The sequence below is a fragment of the Trichosurus vulpecula genome, chromosome 4 (assembly GCF_011100635.1).
Source record: "Trichosurus vulpecula isolate mTriVul1 chromosome 4, mTriVul1.pri, whole genome shotgun sequence".
NCBI classification, from domain to species: domain Eukaryota; kingdom Metazoa; phylum Chordata; class Mammalia; order Diprotodontia; family Phalangeridae; genus Trichosurus; species Trichosurus vulpecula.
Window position 1 is genome coordinate 239084063 of NC_050576.1, and position 15975 is coordinate 239100037.

Consider the following 15975-nt stretch of genomic DNA (forward strand, 5'->3'; position numbering starts at 1 on the left):
TGTCTTTAATATAAACTAAAATCTATATATTCATTTATAAATTGGGACCCACATGCCAGGGTTTCAGGAAGGGTATATATCATTTCACATTAGATTTTTTTATGGAAGGCTGGATTTGTAAATTTCTGAAACAACAATGCTGTGTGCAATAGCATGGTCATCAAAATCAATTCTGAAAATATAGTCACATAAAAATGTATATTAAAATTGAATATCACATAACACATTGGTTGTTTTAGTAATGTATTTCATGAATTGAAAGTAAAATATCCCATTAATAGCAAGAAGTGAAATTTAATATCATAGAGTTAATAATGAGTAAACATGATTCCTCACCTGACATTTCCAAAACTTTGGGAAAAAATATTTTCCAGAAGCGGCATTGCTGGGCACGCAATTTTGCATATATTTTTGGTGATTCCGTGTTCAGTGTAAGATATTTTTGTTCTGTGGCACCAAAGACTGGCCATTTAGTTCCATTATTTTGAGTCCCATTTGGGTCTCTAAATAATAAAAGAGAGAGAATTATTTTAACAAAAGTATCTTTAGCAAGAACAATAAAGTTTCTATATTACATCAGAAAAAATAGTTCAAAGGGGAAAATACAGTTCTTTTGTCTACATTACTCAACATTGTCTACATTATCCAATGAAGAATTGCATAGATGATTTTACTCAACGGAAATGGAAGATTATATTGAGACATTACTAATATAATCTTAGCCAACTTTCATTCAAGTTGATAAAAAAAAACAAGAAAACATAAACAAGAATGTAATAAATATCTTATTTTAAAATTCATTTTCATCTGCATCTTTAAACTCTGTTTTTACCTAGCTATCATCTATCTAATCTACATATAAATTCATGAGAATCTTCTTCTCCATCCAACCATCTTTCTCTTCCTCTTTATCTTCATCATCATCATCATCATCATCATCATTATCATCATCATCATCATCAAAAATCTACTTGTACCTGTGTATGTGCATATCATTGAATCAAAATTATTTGGTAGCACCTCTCTTCCTACCACTATTTATTAGCGTTATATTCATTTACCTTCTCAATTTGACTTGGAATGACCTTTAGAGCTTTATCTCCCTCTACTTTACTTCATTCATTCTAAGTGGCCACCTGACTGGGCTATGCAGCTTATCCTCTCCTTCCCCAGCTGTTTCTTGTTTCTAGACTTTTATACTAGACAATTTCCAAGCTAAAAATGAGTTTCTCATTTATTCTGCCACTCATCCCTGATTCTTGAAATCTTTCTCTTTTTTAAAGCTCAGATCAGCTACAATCCATTCCCTATTTTTTTCTTGATTATTTCCCTTACTTCCACCTCCTGCTTCCCTACTAGAGCCCCAAATCCAAAATGGAAGTTATCTCTTCATGTCTCTTCTCTTAAAATTTTCCCATTCTTCTTTATACTTCCAATAATTCAAATTGTGTGATAGTTACAGGGGAAGTAGGATGGTAGCATAGATAAGCATCCTGAAAGCCAGGAAGACCTGGTTTCCAGTCCTGCCCCTCTCATGTACTTGATTATATACCTATATAAGTTGTTAACCTTGCAATGATCCAACCAACCGTATAATACTCTCTGTAGCAGAGAAATTATTGCATTGCATGGAAAGCATTTTCTACGGTTTCTTTTTCTTAATCTATACCATGAAATCTATGCCAGCCCATAACCCTGTTCTCTAGTATAACTATTTATGTATTTCTTTCACATTCCACATTAATTGATGCTGATAAAAGTAGCATAAAATGATACCAAATGATTACATCATAAAGATTTCAAAAAATTCTGTGCCCTCAGGATGCCAACTAGAGGAGTAGGACAAAAGCTCATAGTTATAATTATTTGAGTAGAGTGGAGAAACCAACATCTTGGAATTTATAAACAACAACAACTCAGATATGAATCCTGACTTTAAATTCATTAACTGACTGATCTCAGGCAAATTGCTTGATATGTTTGGGCCTCAGTTTGCTTAAGGTATTAGATCTAAAATCCTCCCCTATTCTTAAATTTGACTCAGTTACCAAACAATTACCAAGCAACCTCTATGTGTCAGGCCCTGTTGTAAGTTCTGGAACCACCATCAACATCCTCTTCCTCCTCCTCCTATTTTAGGGGGCAATTATGCTAAAAGTACTTCAGCAGAGAAGAAGATGGAATGAAGAAAAAAGTAATTTCAAATATTTGGAGCCAAAGGGATTTAGATGTCAATTAGTTTAGTCTCATTTTACAGATGAGGAAGGGATTAAGTGATCCTCCCTTCCCACCCCCCCACCCATGATCACAGAGGTAAATGGCAGGTCTGGGATTTGAACCTGGATCCTTTGATTCTAATTCCCTTTAGACCATACTAGCCAGTATCTTTCATGCCTGACTCTCAATAGAGAATTTTGTTACCAGCCATGAAAATTGGTCATTTTGAGTATCCTCATACTCAAATTCAGAAGATCCAACAGAGAAATAGCCCCTTGAAGGCCTGGTTGCTTTTCCATTGAGATTAGCTGATTTAATAGGAATTAATCACTCTTCTAACTGCAGCATTTGTAGCAAAGACAGTGTCATTCCAGGATAGAAACATTGTGCTTCAGGGTATGCCCTGATTACTACATTAGGTCAGAAAGAAAATTCCTCCCACCTGTCACAGACAACACCCTCATCTAGGTGAATTATATCTTCTTGTGCTTTCCTTTTTAAAGGCTCAGAAACCATTGAATGCAGCTGCTGGAAGCCGAGAATTATATCTGGAAGAACCATGGGCGAGATACACTGCAACGATTCTTATGGGCTTAAATTGCCCACCTTCATCCTAATTTCCCTCTAATTAACTTATGGTGCCACTTTCCCATAACATTCATTTGTGGATTCTGATAATGGTAATTTAAAGCAGAGTTGACTTGTGTTTCAGTTCAAGATCAGAGTGCTAATGGTGCTGTCAGTATTCATTTCACAAACATTGGGCTATGAATAACTCCTGACATTCCAAATTGTGGTCCTGAGATAAGAAAATGCCTCTGCCTACAGATGCAAATATAGATTTCAAATAAAATGGGAGGAGGGAGGTGAAGACACAATCAGAGCAATGGAGCATCTTGATTTACAACTTAGGGAAATCTCTAGAGAATTGAATGTCATACCCAGAAAAAAAATACTCTACTTATCAAGATCAATTAAAATTTATTGACATATAATTCAGCCCCCAGATAGATAATCCTAAAAGCCTACTCATAGTCTGAGAAATATAATGAGAACAGGCTACATCTGCTGATATATTTTATTTTCTTGAATCTTTTACTGTTCTTGTTGCAGGAGATTTCAGAATAACAATCCTTTTGTTTTGACCACTGAGTTCGATTTTCAACTCCATGGGATTATAAAGAAACTAGAAGCTAGAACATTCAAATGTTGATTTAGGCAGTCCTGAAAACTTTTAGGACACAACCAATCTAAATGCCACCTCACCAAATGGGCATTTTTCAATTCTCTATTTTAGAAAATCACTCACTCATTATTGAAGTCTTGCTGTCACATTTTCTTGTAAAATGAAGAAAAACTTTTCTTGTATTTGAGAGTGAGGATCACCCTGATTGCTGTTAAGGAAAAAGAACCTTTCAATTTATGCATCAGACCCAAGTTGGTGTCAGAACTTGGGAATGTGGCCACTAAATCTTGATTTCTTAAAAAAAAGTTCCTAGCAATGAGTGCTGGGAGTCTATCCCTTCTAGTGGATCATGTGAATTCCTGGTTAGGATTGAAAAAAACATTCAATTTGCCTCAAAGTTGTGACAAGGGAAAAGATATAGATAGTTTGAAAGCAAGAGTCAGACTACAACCCTTTCATGGCAATTTACTTGACTTTTTTGAACCACAGTCCTTTTATTTGTAATATGAAATAATTCTACCTATAATCCTTAATTTTGTTCAATTGTTATGAAATTTAGACAGTGAACAAGTAGTACATGTTAAGCTTCAATGTGCTTTCTCTCATTCCTCCTTCCCTCCCTCCTTCCCTCCTTCCCTCCTTCCCTCCTCCCTCCCTCCCTCCTTCTTCCTTCCTTCCTTCCTTCCTTCCTTCCTTCCTTCCTTCCTTCCTTCCTCCCTTCCTTTTTGATGATGGGAGAAACATTGGTTTATTTGTAGGCATTGGGAAAACAGTCAGTAGACAAAAAGACGTTGAAGATTAAGGAAAGGATAGGAATGATAGAGATGGAAATCTGCTGGAGAAAATCCTTTGGAATGTGATAATTTGCATATGTAGATGCAGAATAACTGTAATATACATACACATGTACAAGTATATGTACATATGTCTATATATACATATATATATATATATGTATATATGCCTTGCCATCATTAATGTACTATAACATACTGTTATGGTAAAGTAGAAAGTTTTTTTAAACCTTTAAATAGAGTAAAAAAATCTATCATTCAAGACAATAGACAACAGCAAATTTCACACTTTCAGAGAATGAGTTCCCAGTTTTTGTTAGAAAGTTGATTCTCCGCTTTGAGTACTAGGCCTTTCATTACAAGTATTTTTGCCTTAGTTTTGTGAGACTTGCCATTGGGGACTTTCAATATGTGCCTTGTAAATACTTCTCCATATTTCTAGAGTTTCTTATATATCAATGATGAGGAATATTATACTTTTTCTAATGTAGAGCTCATTTTCTACAGCAAAAATATATGATATATGTACATACATATCTGTAATATGGGAAAGAGGTATATACATATTATATACATGTAGACAGGTGATAATTTACACATACACACAAAACAAAGGAAGCATGGCATAATGGGTACAAATTTGGCCTTGGAATCAGGCAGGAAGGCCTGAGTTCATTCCTGTCTCTGATATATTTTAGCTGTGTGACTCTGGGGAAAGTCACTTACAATCTCAGCAACATAGGCAGATGGAAATCTTCATTGCTAGAGGGAATTTCCTCCTTTGTAGTTCTCACCCTAATGACATCACAGGTAGAGATAAATATATAGATTTGTGTTGGTGTGTATTAGCTACCACGGGTTCAATTGTTATATCTATACATCTGTCTTCAGAGTCTACATTTTGGGCCCATATCCTCTCTTGGTTATAGTTCAATGTCATCAATTATTAACTAAAAATATCCCTAGGGAGGCTTCTTAGGCATCTGGAACTCCTGTACAAAATGTAATACCTTACCTTTCCACCAAAAGCCACAGCTCATCTCTGCTTCTTTATGTCAGCCTCCCAGACATCTAGGATCACAATCTCAGAATCATCTTGGACTCTTCCTGCTCCTTAACCCTCATCCATATTGAATCAATTGTATGATGGTGGGAGGGAAGGAGTCCATATCAGAATCTCTTCAATCCTATTTCTACAGCTTCTCTCTCAATGTATTTCCTTCTCTTCCAGTCTAGGTTGTTATAATCTTTCCCTTAGACTATTGCCAGAGGTTCATAAGTTGTTTCCATGCCTTCAAATTCTCCCCTCTCCATTTCATTATCTACCTTAATGCCAAATCATTTCTGAAACATCATTTCCCTCACCGACTGAAGAATACAATTGGTTCTCTGTTGTTGCTAAATGACAATATGTGTTCCTGTCCTAGGACCTTCACAATGTGTCTTTCCAGACTTATATCCCATGATTCTCCAACCCCTACTATGATCCATCCAAAGTGGATTACTTGTCTTTTTCTTTCCCCTCAATCAATAAATATTCATTACATACATATAATGTGCCAGGCACTATACTACATACTGGGGATACAAAAAAGGGTTGAGACAGTCCCTGACTTCAAGAAGCTCACAATCTAATTGTATCATACTTAGTATATCTTTACCCAATTTTAGACTTTTACATGGGTGCTTTCCAACTCCTGGAATGCTCTCCCTCCTGACCTCTGCTTCTTAGAATCTCTAGCCACATTTTATATTCAGCTGCCAAAAGACTGGCTAGATTTCCTATTTCAAACTTCTCAGAAGTTGTGACAACCAGTCACACAAGATGGACCCACATGGATAGATTGTAATCTGCCTAATCTATTGAAAAAAAAAAACCATCAATGATATTAGAGTTGTATAAGTGAGTACTGCTTCAATGCAAATTCTTGCTATATGGCAAAATCAGAAATGAAAATTTTTATTAGAAAATTGAGGAGGCAGTATATGTGAAATTGTCCATGATCTCATCAGCCTATGGAAATGGAGTTCAAACATTGAGACTTTATGCTACTATAGAAATTCCCCGCCCTATCCTTGACTTAGTAAGTGAGGTCTTAGTTATTGCCTGAGGTAAACAGAGGTTAAGTCACATGCCCAGGGTCAGGAAGCTAGTAAGTATCTGAGGCTGTATTTGAATTTAGGTCTTCCTCACTTTGGGGCTCAGTCTTCTATCCACTAGACCATCTAGGTGCTTGTAGTAAGTCAGTCAAAATATTTCCAGTGCTTGTTAGAATCCAGGAACTGCACTAAGTGCTAGTGATGTAAAGAATGGAAGGAACAAACCAACCAATCAAAGCAGTCTCTAATGGAGCAAAAACTTATTGAGGGAAATTAAATATTCTCAAACTTCCTGGGATCTTTTGGAGTCTGTCCAACTGGGAGCTTTCTTAATTTAAATAATGATTACTGTCATTTAAATGGCCATTTAAGGATTGTGACATGCTTATAGATGTTAACTCATTTAAATATCACCACAACCATGTGAGGTAAGTTTTATTATGATTATCCTTGTCTTATAGATGAGGAATCTGAAGCTCAGAGTCTTGGAGTAAGTTGTAGTGGTGACACTGGGAAAAAAAATAAAAAAGAAAGTAAGATGCAGTATTTGAACCAATTTCTTCTTGACTCCAATGCCAGTACTGTACCCAGTATATAATGCTACTCTAAGATAAATGCTCTGATACCTTTGATTTTGCTTACACAGTCAGAAAAGGTGATATTGTTTGTTTTTAATTAAAACAGAAAGGGTAATTTGTGTGTGTGTGTGTGTGTGTGTGTGTGTGTGTATGTGTGTATAGGGGGAGGAATTGAACTCATTTTCTAGGTTTGGAAACATACTCCTGTGCACATGTCTTCTGTAATTTATAATATTAATTACTTGGGACCAGTGAAAATTTAAGTAACTGACCCAGGTGGCACAGTCATTATGAGTCAGAGGCTATATTTGTACCAAAGGCTTCCTTTCAATGCAATCCTTTTACCCCTCCCTAATCAATTTACTATCTCTCTCAACATGTGGCATCTGTCATCACAGAGGATTTTCCAAACTTTTGATCCATGCTCAACATTCCCATAGATTCCTATCTCTTCACTATCTCATCTGAGCACCTTACTCATATTGCACTATAAATATTGAGGCCATTCATGGAGTGTTATCTCTTCTTGCCTCCATGTCACCTCACACCAGTCAGATTGCTAGCCTATGTCCTCTTTCATTCCTGACTTTTAAGAACAGCCCTTTTCCTCACCAAGGCAAGTCCCGCTACAGGCACAAGTGATCCCATGTCATCCCATCTTCTCTAGCAGATTTCCCCTCTTTTATCCTCCTCTCTCATAAATAATCAGTCTTTCTTTGACTACCAAATATCCTCTGCTGCCTACAGTATGCCTATGTCTTCTCCTTCTGAAAAGCAAAAACAAAAATAAAAAATAAAACAAATTAGAAAGAAACCCTTCCACCACAACAAAACCCTGGCTAGGTGTTGTTACAGATCTCTCCCCCATTTGGTGAATAAAGTCTTTAAGAAGACCATCCATGATTGGTGCCTCTAATCCCTTTCTTTTCACTCATTTCTTAAATATTTGTAATTTTGCTACTAATCTTTGTCTTTTTACTGAAACTATTTTCCCTCAAAGTTCCCAACGTTCTCTTAATTACTAAATCTAGTGGATTTCTCTAAATACCTACTCTTCAACCTCTTCTCCTTTACACTCTTCTCTCTAGGTTTTCTAGGATACTGCTCTGTCCTGGCCTTCCAACTATTTGTCTGACTACTTCTCAGTCTCCTTTGCTGAATATTCATCTTGGCCAAAATCTTTAATTAAGACTTCTCCCAAAGGTCTGACCTGGGACCACTTATGTTCTCCCTTTATACCATCTCAGTTATCAGTCTCATCAACTCTGATAGATTCGATTACTATCTCTCTGCTGATGATCCTCAGATCTATTTACTCAGCCTTAATCAGTCTTATGATCTCTGGTCTTAAATCACCAAATGCCTATTAGACACCTCAAACTCATCCTTCTAAAGATATCTGAATCTCAACAGTCCAAAACTAAACTCTATCTTTTCCCCAAAACCCTCCCCTCTCCCTACCTTTTGAATTGTTCTTGAAATTACTACCATCCTCCCAGTCATCAGATGCTGAACATCGGTGTCATCCTTGACTACTCAATTTCTTCCAATTATATTTTCATAGCAGCATTTGTATATGTCAATATTTCTTTTCTTTGACATTGCTACCACCCTAATACAGTGCCTCATAATCTCATGCCTTGATTATTGTGGTAGCCTTCTGATGGGTCTCCCCATTCAAGACTCAACTACCCTAAAATATCTTCTATTCTGTCAGATTCTTCTTCCTGAACTGCAGATTCACCAAGTCACTTCCCACTCCTCTTAATGAATGCAAGTGCTTCTGTATTACCTCTGGGATAAAACATAAAAGCTCTTTATTATTTAAAGCACTCAATAACCTGTCCCCTTCTATTTTCCATCATCTTACATCTTATTCTACTCTTGGTACTTTATGATCCAGTGACATTGACCTCTGTGCTGTTCCTACTACAAGACATTCCATCTCTTTTGTCCATGCCTTTTCAGTGTCTTTCCTCTATACCTGAAATAGGCACCTTTAACATCATCTCTGCTTCCTAGCTTCCCCGGCTTTCTGCAAGTCTCAGCTAAAGTTTCACATTTGCTGGTCTCCTTCAATGTCAGTAGTACCTTCCTTCTGCTATTACCTCAAATTTGCATTTTATGTAATCATTTGCATGCTGTTTCCCTCCTTAGAATGTTAGTTCATATGGATAGTTGTATTTCTTTTTTTTTTTTGCTTTTCTTTGTAACCCTAACACTTAACACAGTGACTGGTACATAGTATGTGCTTCATAAATGCTTTGGATTGACTCCTTGATTCCCGCTTCCCAGAGCAGCCCTCTTTCGAGTCTGCCATGTAGCCTCCCTAGAGAAGCAGAGCACAGAGATATCGACTCTGGTTTTATTTGCAAATCACTGTCTAAAGTTTGATTGATTACTTTTTTGAAACTTCTCATACTGAAATTTAACATTTTTTCACTAACTTTTAAGATGAATCTTCAGAGATGTATGAAATGACTTTTTTTCAGAAATAATTGAATATATGGCTCTCCCCCAACTCTCTTTTCCCAGATTCTTTTATGAAACATAAATATCCATGTGACATCATATGCTCAAGATCTTGAGTGTTTGCATTCCCCAAATCATTGGGATCCAATATTATTTACATCAGGCTTTCATTTATCTCAGAAGAGCAATCTTCTAAAGCTCACTGTAAAAGTGCCATGTTGGATGGATATCTTTCAATATTATGCTTGTTTCAAATCATTTCAGTGTGCATTGTGCTGTGCAAGGTTTTACTGCATTAGAACAGAGGGAATTAATGGCGGGGTTTTATTTCCCCTCCTTCCTTTTAAGATGTAAAACACAGAAAACAAATGTCTCACTGCCAAAGTTTCAGAATGCTGAATGTATGAGCTACTTACATAAAGTGAGTTAGGAAGGGAAATGAAACAAGCATTTATATAGGACCTCCAATGTGTCAAACACTGTGCTAAGCACTACACATACACACATGTGTGTATGTGTGTATATACATGTATGTATGTATCATTTGATCCACACAACAATCCAGGGAGGTAGGTGTTATTATTATTCTTATTTTATAATTGAGGAAAGGGAGGCAAATAGAGCTTAACTGAATTGCCTGAGGTCAGACACTGACTCCAGGCTCAGAGCTATGTGCTGTCTGTATATTTGAAGAAATTTTATTAGTTCTTTGGGGATTTGATTTAAAGCTCTGATGTAGTAATTGAGAAAACCCACAAAGTCACTGATATTTACTACAGCATCCCAGCCTTCATTTCATCCAATCTAAAATAGTTTGACTACCCAGTCTGTCATTTGCTACTTAAGTATCCTTGGAAAAATCACTTTACTTTTTGTGCATTATTTTCCTCATTTGTAAAACAAGGCTGTTTAACTTGGTAGTCTGAGTTCTCTCCTGGATCTTAATCTAGAGTTATATGTTTCCGTGAATAACAGCACAACCCTGTACCCAATCTAAAAATGCCCTCCTTCAGAGTAGAGGTGATTTCATCCTGTGTCTGTATTACTAGTGCCTATCACCATTTCTTCTACACAACATAGTAGACCTGTTGAATTGGTTTGCATCTTAACTCTATCTTCAGTGTAGCCCTTAGGAATATATTTGTGAAAAATTCCCCTTATATTAGAAAGATGGAATTACATAACTATGGAACCCAGGAAAAAGATAAATATAATTCTACACAGAGTCTTGCCTTGTAAGTTACTTATTAGCAATTCTGATATTATTTGATGCAAGGCCCTTAATACGAAATGTTCACCAGTACGCCTTGATCTTCTCTTGGCATTTATACCATGTGGAGGAAGGAAGAAAGACTAGTATAGAGGGGTAGAGAAAGGGAGGGAGGGGAGTAAAGGGAGAGAATTATAATTACAGTTAATTTTCTTGTATTCCTACATGCTGAAAAATACCTCCATGACATCTTTTACTTAATCAACATTTTTTCCCTAGGCAATAATCCACTGTCACTGACTAATAGAAGTTCTAAGATTTCACTGGCTGCACCATCCTGTCATTCAAAAAAATCACTGGAGATGACTTTATTGGATTCAGAAAGAAATCATGTGTGAGCCAAGTCCGTATAGGAGTAAAGGAACCAGTTTTCATGATTTCATACCTCCTAGATGAGGTCAGTATAGGTAGAAAAATCCCTGACTTCCTAGGGGAATATATTTTATCCAAAATTCAATTTTGAATCATACTGAATGCAGAAGAGGATTTGTAAGTAAGTTAGACAAGTACATGTAAAGTTTGAGCTCAGAAGAATTGAAACCTGTGCTCTCTTCTGACCTTCATTTGATTAAGAGTAAAACCAAATGGGGACATCAATGGCTAACTCATAGCAGAGGAGAAAAAAAAATGAAACAAGACATTTTTGCCAAGTAAGGACAAGCAGATTTTATTTCAGTTAAATGCTCAAAGAATGAGGGAATAGATTTCCCTGCCAACTATTATCTAACTTTAAAAAAAGACTGGAAACCATATTTATAGGAAGCATGAAGACTATGGAATAACATTATAGGATGAGCACCCAGAAAAGGGCATTTATGCTAAATTATAATTAGAAATGCCACTATGGAAAACAAAAGCCCCAACATGATGAATATATGGCTGGTTGAAGGCATAGCATAAATACCTGAAATTCCCCTAATGTTAAAGGAAACCTTTAACCAGTAAATGCACCATGCTCACAGAACGAGGCCTTAGATGAAGGAAATGATAATCATGTGGAATATATGGCGGTATTTGTTGACAAAGATAAAACTTTCAGGGTGTTTTCTCCTCTTTTGGGTTCCTCATTGGAGGCAAGCTCAACATATTCCTGAAATACTTATCAGGCAGACAATATATTCAAGGCATTTTACTAAGCACAGGAGATTCTAAAATAAACACACAGAGTTGTAATCTTATCAATGTGCTTGCTTCTTGAAATAATGCGGATTGCTCCCCATCCAAGCCTGCCCATCCTGTTTAACTCAAATCCATGGCTTCCTCCAAGTTCATTACAAAATACCAACTCATTATGTTAGTGTCACTGGTCTGACTGCACAGTGGAAGCTGCATCATGAAATACTTTCCAATCATCAATGAATTGCTTTGAGTCTGCTAAAATATAACTGTGTGTGTGCATGTATGCGTGTGCGTGTGCGTGTGTGTGTGTGTGTGTGTGTGTGTCTTTGTAAGGGCAGATAGGCCTTTTTGTATGCATTATTATTTAGTGCTCATGCATACATCATTTTGCTATTCTTTCAATGAAAGCCTTATTAATACATAGCCCTGAGGGTTCTTTAGAGTCTTTGTATAGTTTCATTCTTTACTATTGATTCTTACTCACTACCATATCATCATCTTTTTCCCAACTTAGCATTGAAATCATGGAGTGGAATAAGTTGATTTAATCTAAATAGTTTTGTTCAAAAGCTTTTCCTTTTCTTTTCCTTTTTCAAATATCTCTACTTTTTCATGAACTATAGCAGATGCTGGTGAATGAGCAAGCATGGTGTCTTTTTGTAAATACTTAGCACACAATATGAAACGATCAAACCTCCAATGCAACATTTTTTTTCCTGATTTGGGACACACAGAAAAAAGCAAATCTCTAGCTCTTTTTTTTCTCTTCCAAGAAAACATGCATTTTATCCTTTAATTTTCCTGTAACTTTCTTCTTTCTTCTGGTTGGAAATATGGCTTCTGATATCAATTTGTACTACTATTATCAAATGATAGAGTTGATAATGGATATCGTTGTACTATGCCTGATCTTAGTGGAAATTATTCTAGTTTACTCAGACAAATGTAATTATAACCCTTAATTTTAGATATAAACAATTTTTCATGCTAATGAAGTCCTACATATTCATATATTTCCTGGTGTTTTTAAGAGAGATGGGTGATTTATCAAACAACTTTTCTACTATAGATATATCATATGACTTTTGTCATTCCAATTATGAATATGGTTATATATTACATATGTTTACATGTATATATGTATATTTTTATTAATATTAATCCTACTTTGTATTCCTGGTATAAATGAATAAGTGTTTAAATATCTGCTGTGCATCAAGCATAATTGTGTTTTTTATAAATATTATTTAATAGTCATAACCTGAAAAATAGAAGTTGTTATATCCCCATTATATATTTAATGAAACTGAGGTCATCAAAAGCTAATTTGTATAGGTCAAACAGCTAGTCAGTGTCTGAAACCAGATTTGAATTTCTGTTTTTCTGACTTCAGTCCCAGCACTCCACTTGTGGTTCCACCTAGATTTCTCAAAGCAAGATAAATCATTGTCAAATATTGTTATTGCCTCTTTATTAATAATTTATTATAAATGTGGGCATCATTGTTCATTAGGGATACTCAATTATAGTCTTCTTTCCCTCTTTTAGAAAACAAAATTACGTCTTTGTCATAGCAATAATTTGGTGCAATCTGATATTTTCTTATTTTGGCAAATAGTTTGCACAATAGGAATTAATTCTTTTGTGAATGTTTCATAGAATTCACTTGCAAATCTATCTGATCTTAGTGCTTTATTCTTTGGGAATCAATGCATAGCTCATTCTATTTCTCTTTTTTTCCCCTGAGACTGGCAGTTTAAATTTGCTATTTCTGATTCTGTTATTCCTGATATTTTGTTCTTAAGTATCCAATTCATTGTTCTTAAGTATCCAATTCATTTAATTACAATGAACTCTTTACTGGTTACAGAAAAGAATGATCTTTTGTTTAAACCCTTTGACCTCTCGGAAGTATTTGGCAATTTTAGCCAGCTATTCCTCTTGGATTTTCTCTTCTCTTTTACACTTTTCTTTCTTGGTTCTCTTACAACTTATATGACCATGCTTGATTCTCTTTTTACAAAAGATTCATATTATTACCTCTAAATGTGAGTGTTCCCTAAGGATTTTTTTTGTCTTTCTCTCATTCACTCCCCCCCACATTCACACACATAAACACATATATGCACATATTCTCTTGTTGACATCTTCAGTTCACATGCACTTATAGCTCTATGCAGATGTCTGTCAGATCTATATTTCCAACTTTATTCTTTTTTGAGCTTCCTGTTTCACCAAGTATCAGAAAAATCCAACTGAATGTCCTGTATATAACCCACAATTAAAACACCCACAACTGAATTTACTCTCCTTCCCAAAATCCTTCCTTTTCTGAATTTTTCTGTTACTGTTAGGGTACTACAATCCCTTAAGGTACTCAGATTTTGACCTTGGGGCCATCCTCACATCCTCACTCTCACTCACTACGCATATTTAATCATTTGACAAATTTGGTATTTTTTCCTCCATATCCTCTTTTGCTTTGGTCCCCTTCTATCTACTTACCTAGGCACTACTTTCATTCAGACTCATGACCTCTTAATGGGACAGTTGAAATAGGTCCCTGAATAATCCTCATGCATCAAGTATTTTGCCATTCCAATTCATTTCCCATATAGGTACCAAAGTGATTTTCCCAAAGTGTAGGTCACCCTCCTACACAACACATGGCAAGGTTTCCCTATTATTTCTATGTACCAAAAAACCCCAAACAACTCATTTTGCCATTTAAAGACATTTATGACACTTCCCCATTCCACCTTTCCAGCTTTATTATACATTATTCTTTCATGTACCCTACAATGCAGCGAAACTGACATCTTAATGTTTCTCTCCAGACCCTGTTTATCCCTATATCTTTACACTGGATATCCCAAATCCCTGGAATTCACTCTTACTTTAACTCCTTTTATTAGATTCTTTAGTTTCTTTCAAGGTTTAGCTCAAATTCTATCCTCTACCTGAGGCCTTTCCTGATTGTTGCTACTAGCCACCAGTGTCATTTCTCCATTCAAATTATCTATCTATCTATCTATGTGTTTATGTGAAGGACGTAGCTGCATATATACATTTCCCTTTCCCTAGTTAACTTATAATTACCTTCAACATATGGTTTCTTTTTCTCTGTTGTTGTTGTTTTTCTTTGAATCTCTAAGACATAACACAGTGCTTAATTGTTAAGTGCTAATGGTTGATTTTCTTTTTTTGCAAGCATATCATGATTGCCATGATTCAATGTCATTACTTGTATGACTTCTTACTGCTTTTGAAACAAGATCCTCTGAGTGTAAGAACCAACAACTAAGTTAATATCTGTAGATCTAAATTTTTTGAGGGTTTTATTAAAATCTTTTTTGCTATCTGTTAAAATTTAAGGACCTCTCAGAATAATGTTTTTACATCTATAAAACATATCAGATTACAAAGGAAACCAATTGAAGTGTAGTTATGAAAATATATTTTTCAAAGTCATGAGTACCCAGAAATCTATTCAGGGAGAGGTCTGTCTATCCCAGATAAAGAAAGCCACTGGTAGATGTTCTTGGAACTCTGTGAGTCTTAGCATACTTTGACCCATTTTCTACCACTCTGGTATCACAAGAAAAGTGGGATAGAGCAACATAGGACAGAGGAACATTTTGTATTTTGCTTTGTTTCATGAATTGCCATAGACCATTGGTGTTGAGTAAGGAGCCTTTCCAAACCTAGGTTATCCTTGTAAAGTCAACAGAATGTGTGTCTGGGCCAATATTAGAGGCATTTTCAAAATGTTAAGATTTGCCAAAGGTTGCCCTGTAAAGCCATAGCATTTAATAACTCAGGGGTAATATCATACCACTATAAGGAGTCATTGTAGGATGTTATGGATGATACAAAGTCACAAAAAGGATTACATGCCATCTTGAGGTTGACATAGTATTGATTTTTCCCAAAGAAATTCCTTTTATTTCTTAACAAGACAAAATTCATTCTTGTAAGAATCTTTAAAGATTCATTAGTGTTTGGACTTTTTTTTTGTTAAAGAATTCTCTTAGATACATGAGCAGAAGTGTTGGATGTAACCAGAAGAACATATTATTCCTCTGTAAACAATTTCCATTTAATAATTAAATTAACCTAGAACATTATCCCTTGTCCCTCATGCTGAAATGGTATAGATGTGACAAATAAAGGTTCTTTTTACGTTTATGAGAAACAAAAATAAATGATAGCTTTTTGCATTAAGTAGTACCTATAATG

At 35.5% G+C, this 15975-nt stretch overlaps 1 protein-coding gene across 1 annotated transcript in view; it reads right to left on the reverse strand.

The window, feature by feature from the left end:
• BCHE (butyrylcholinesterase) overlaps window positions 1-15975 on the reverse strand; it is a 96616-nt gene that overhangs the window by 14324 nt on the left and 66317 nt on the right. The window contains exon 3 of the mRNA XM_036753535.1: window positions 337-503. Coding sequence (XP_036609430.1) covers window positions 337-503 — 167 coding nt within the window. The remainder of the gene's footprint in view (window positions 1-336; window positions 504-15975) is intronic.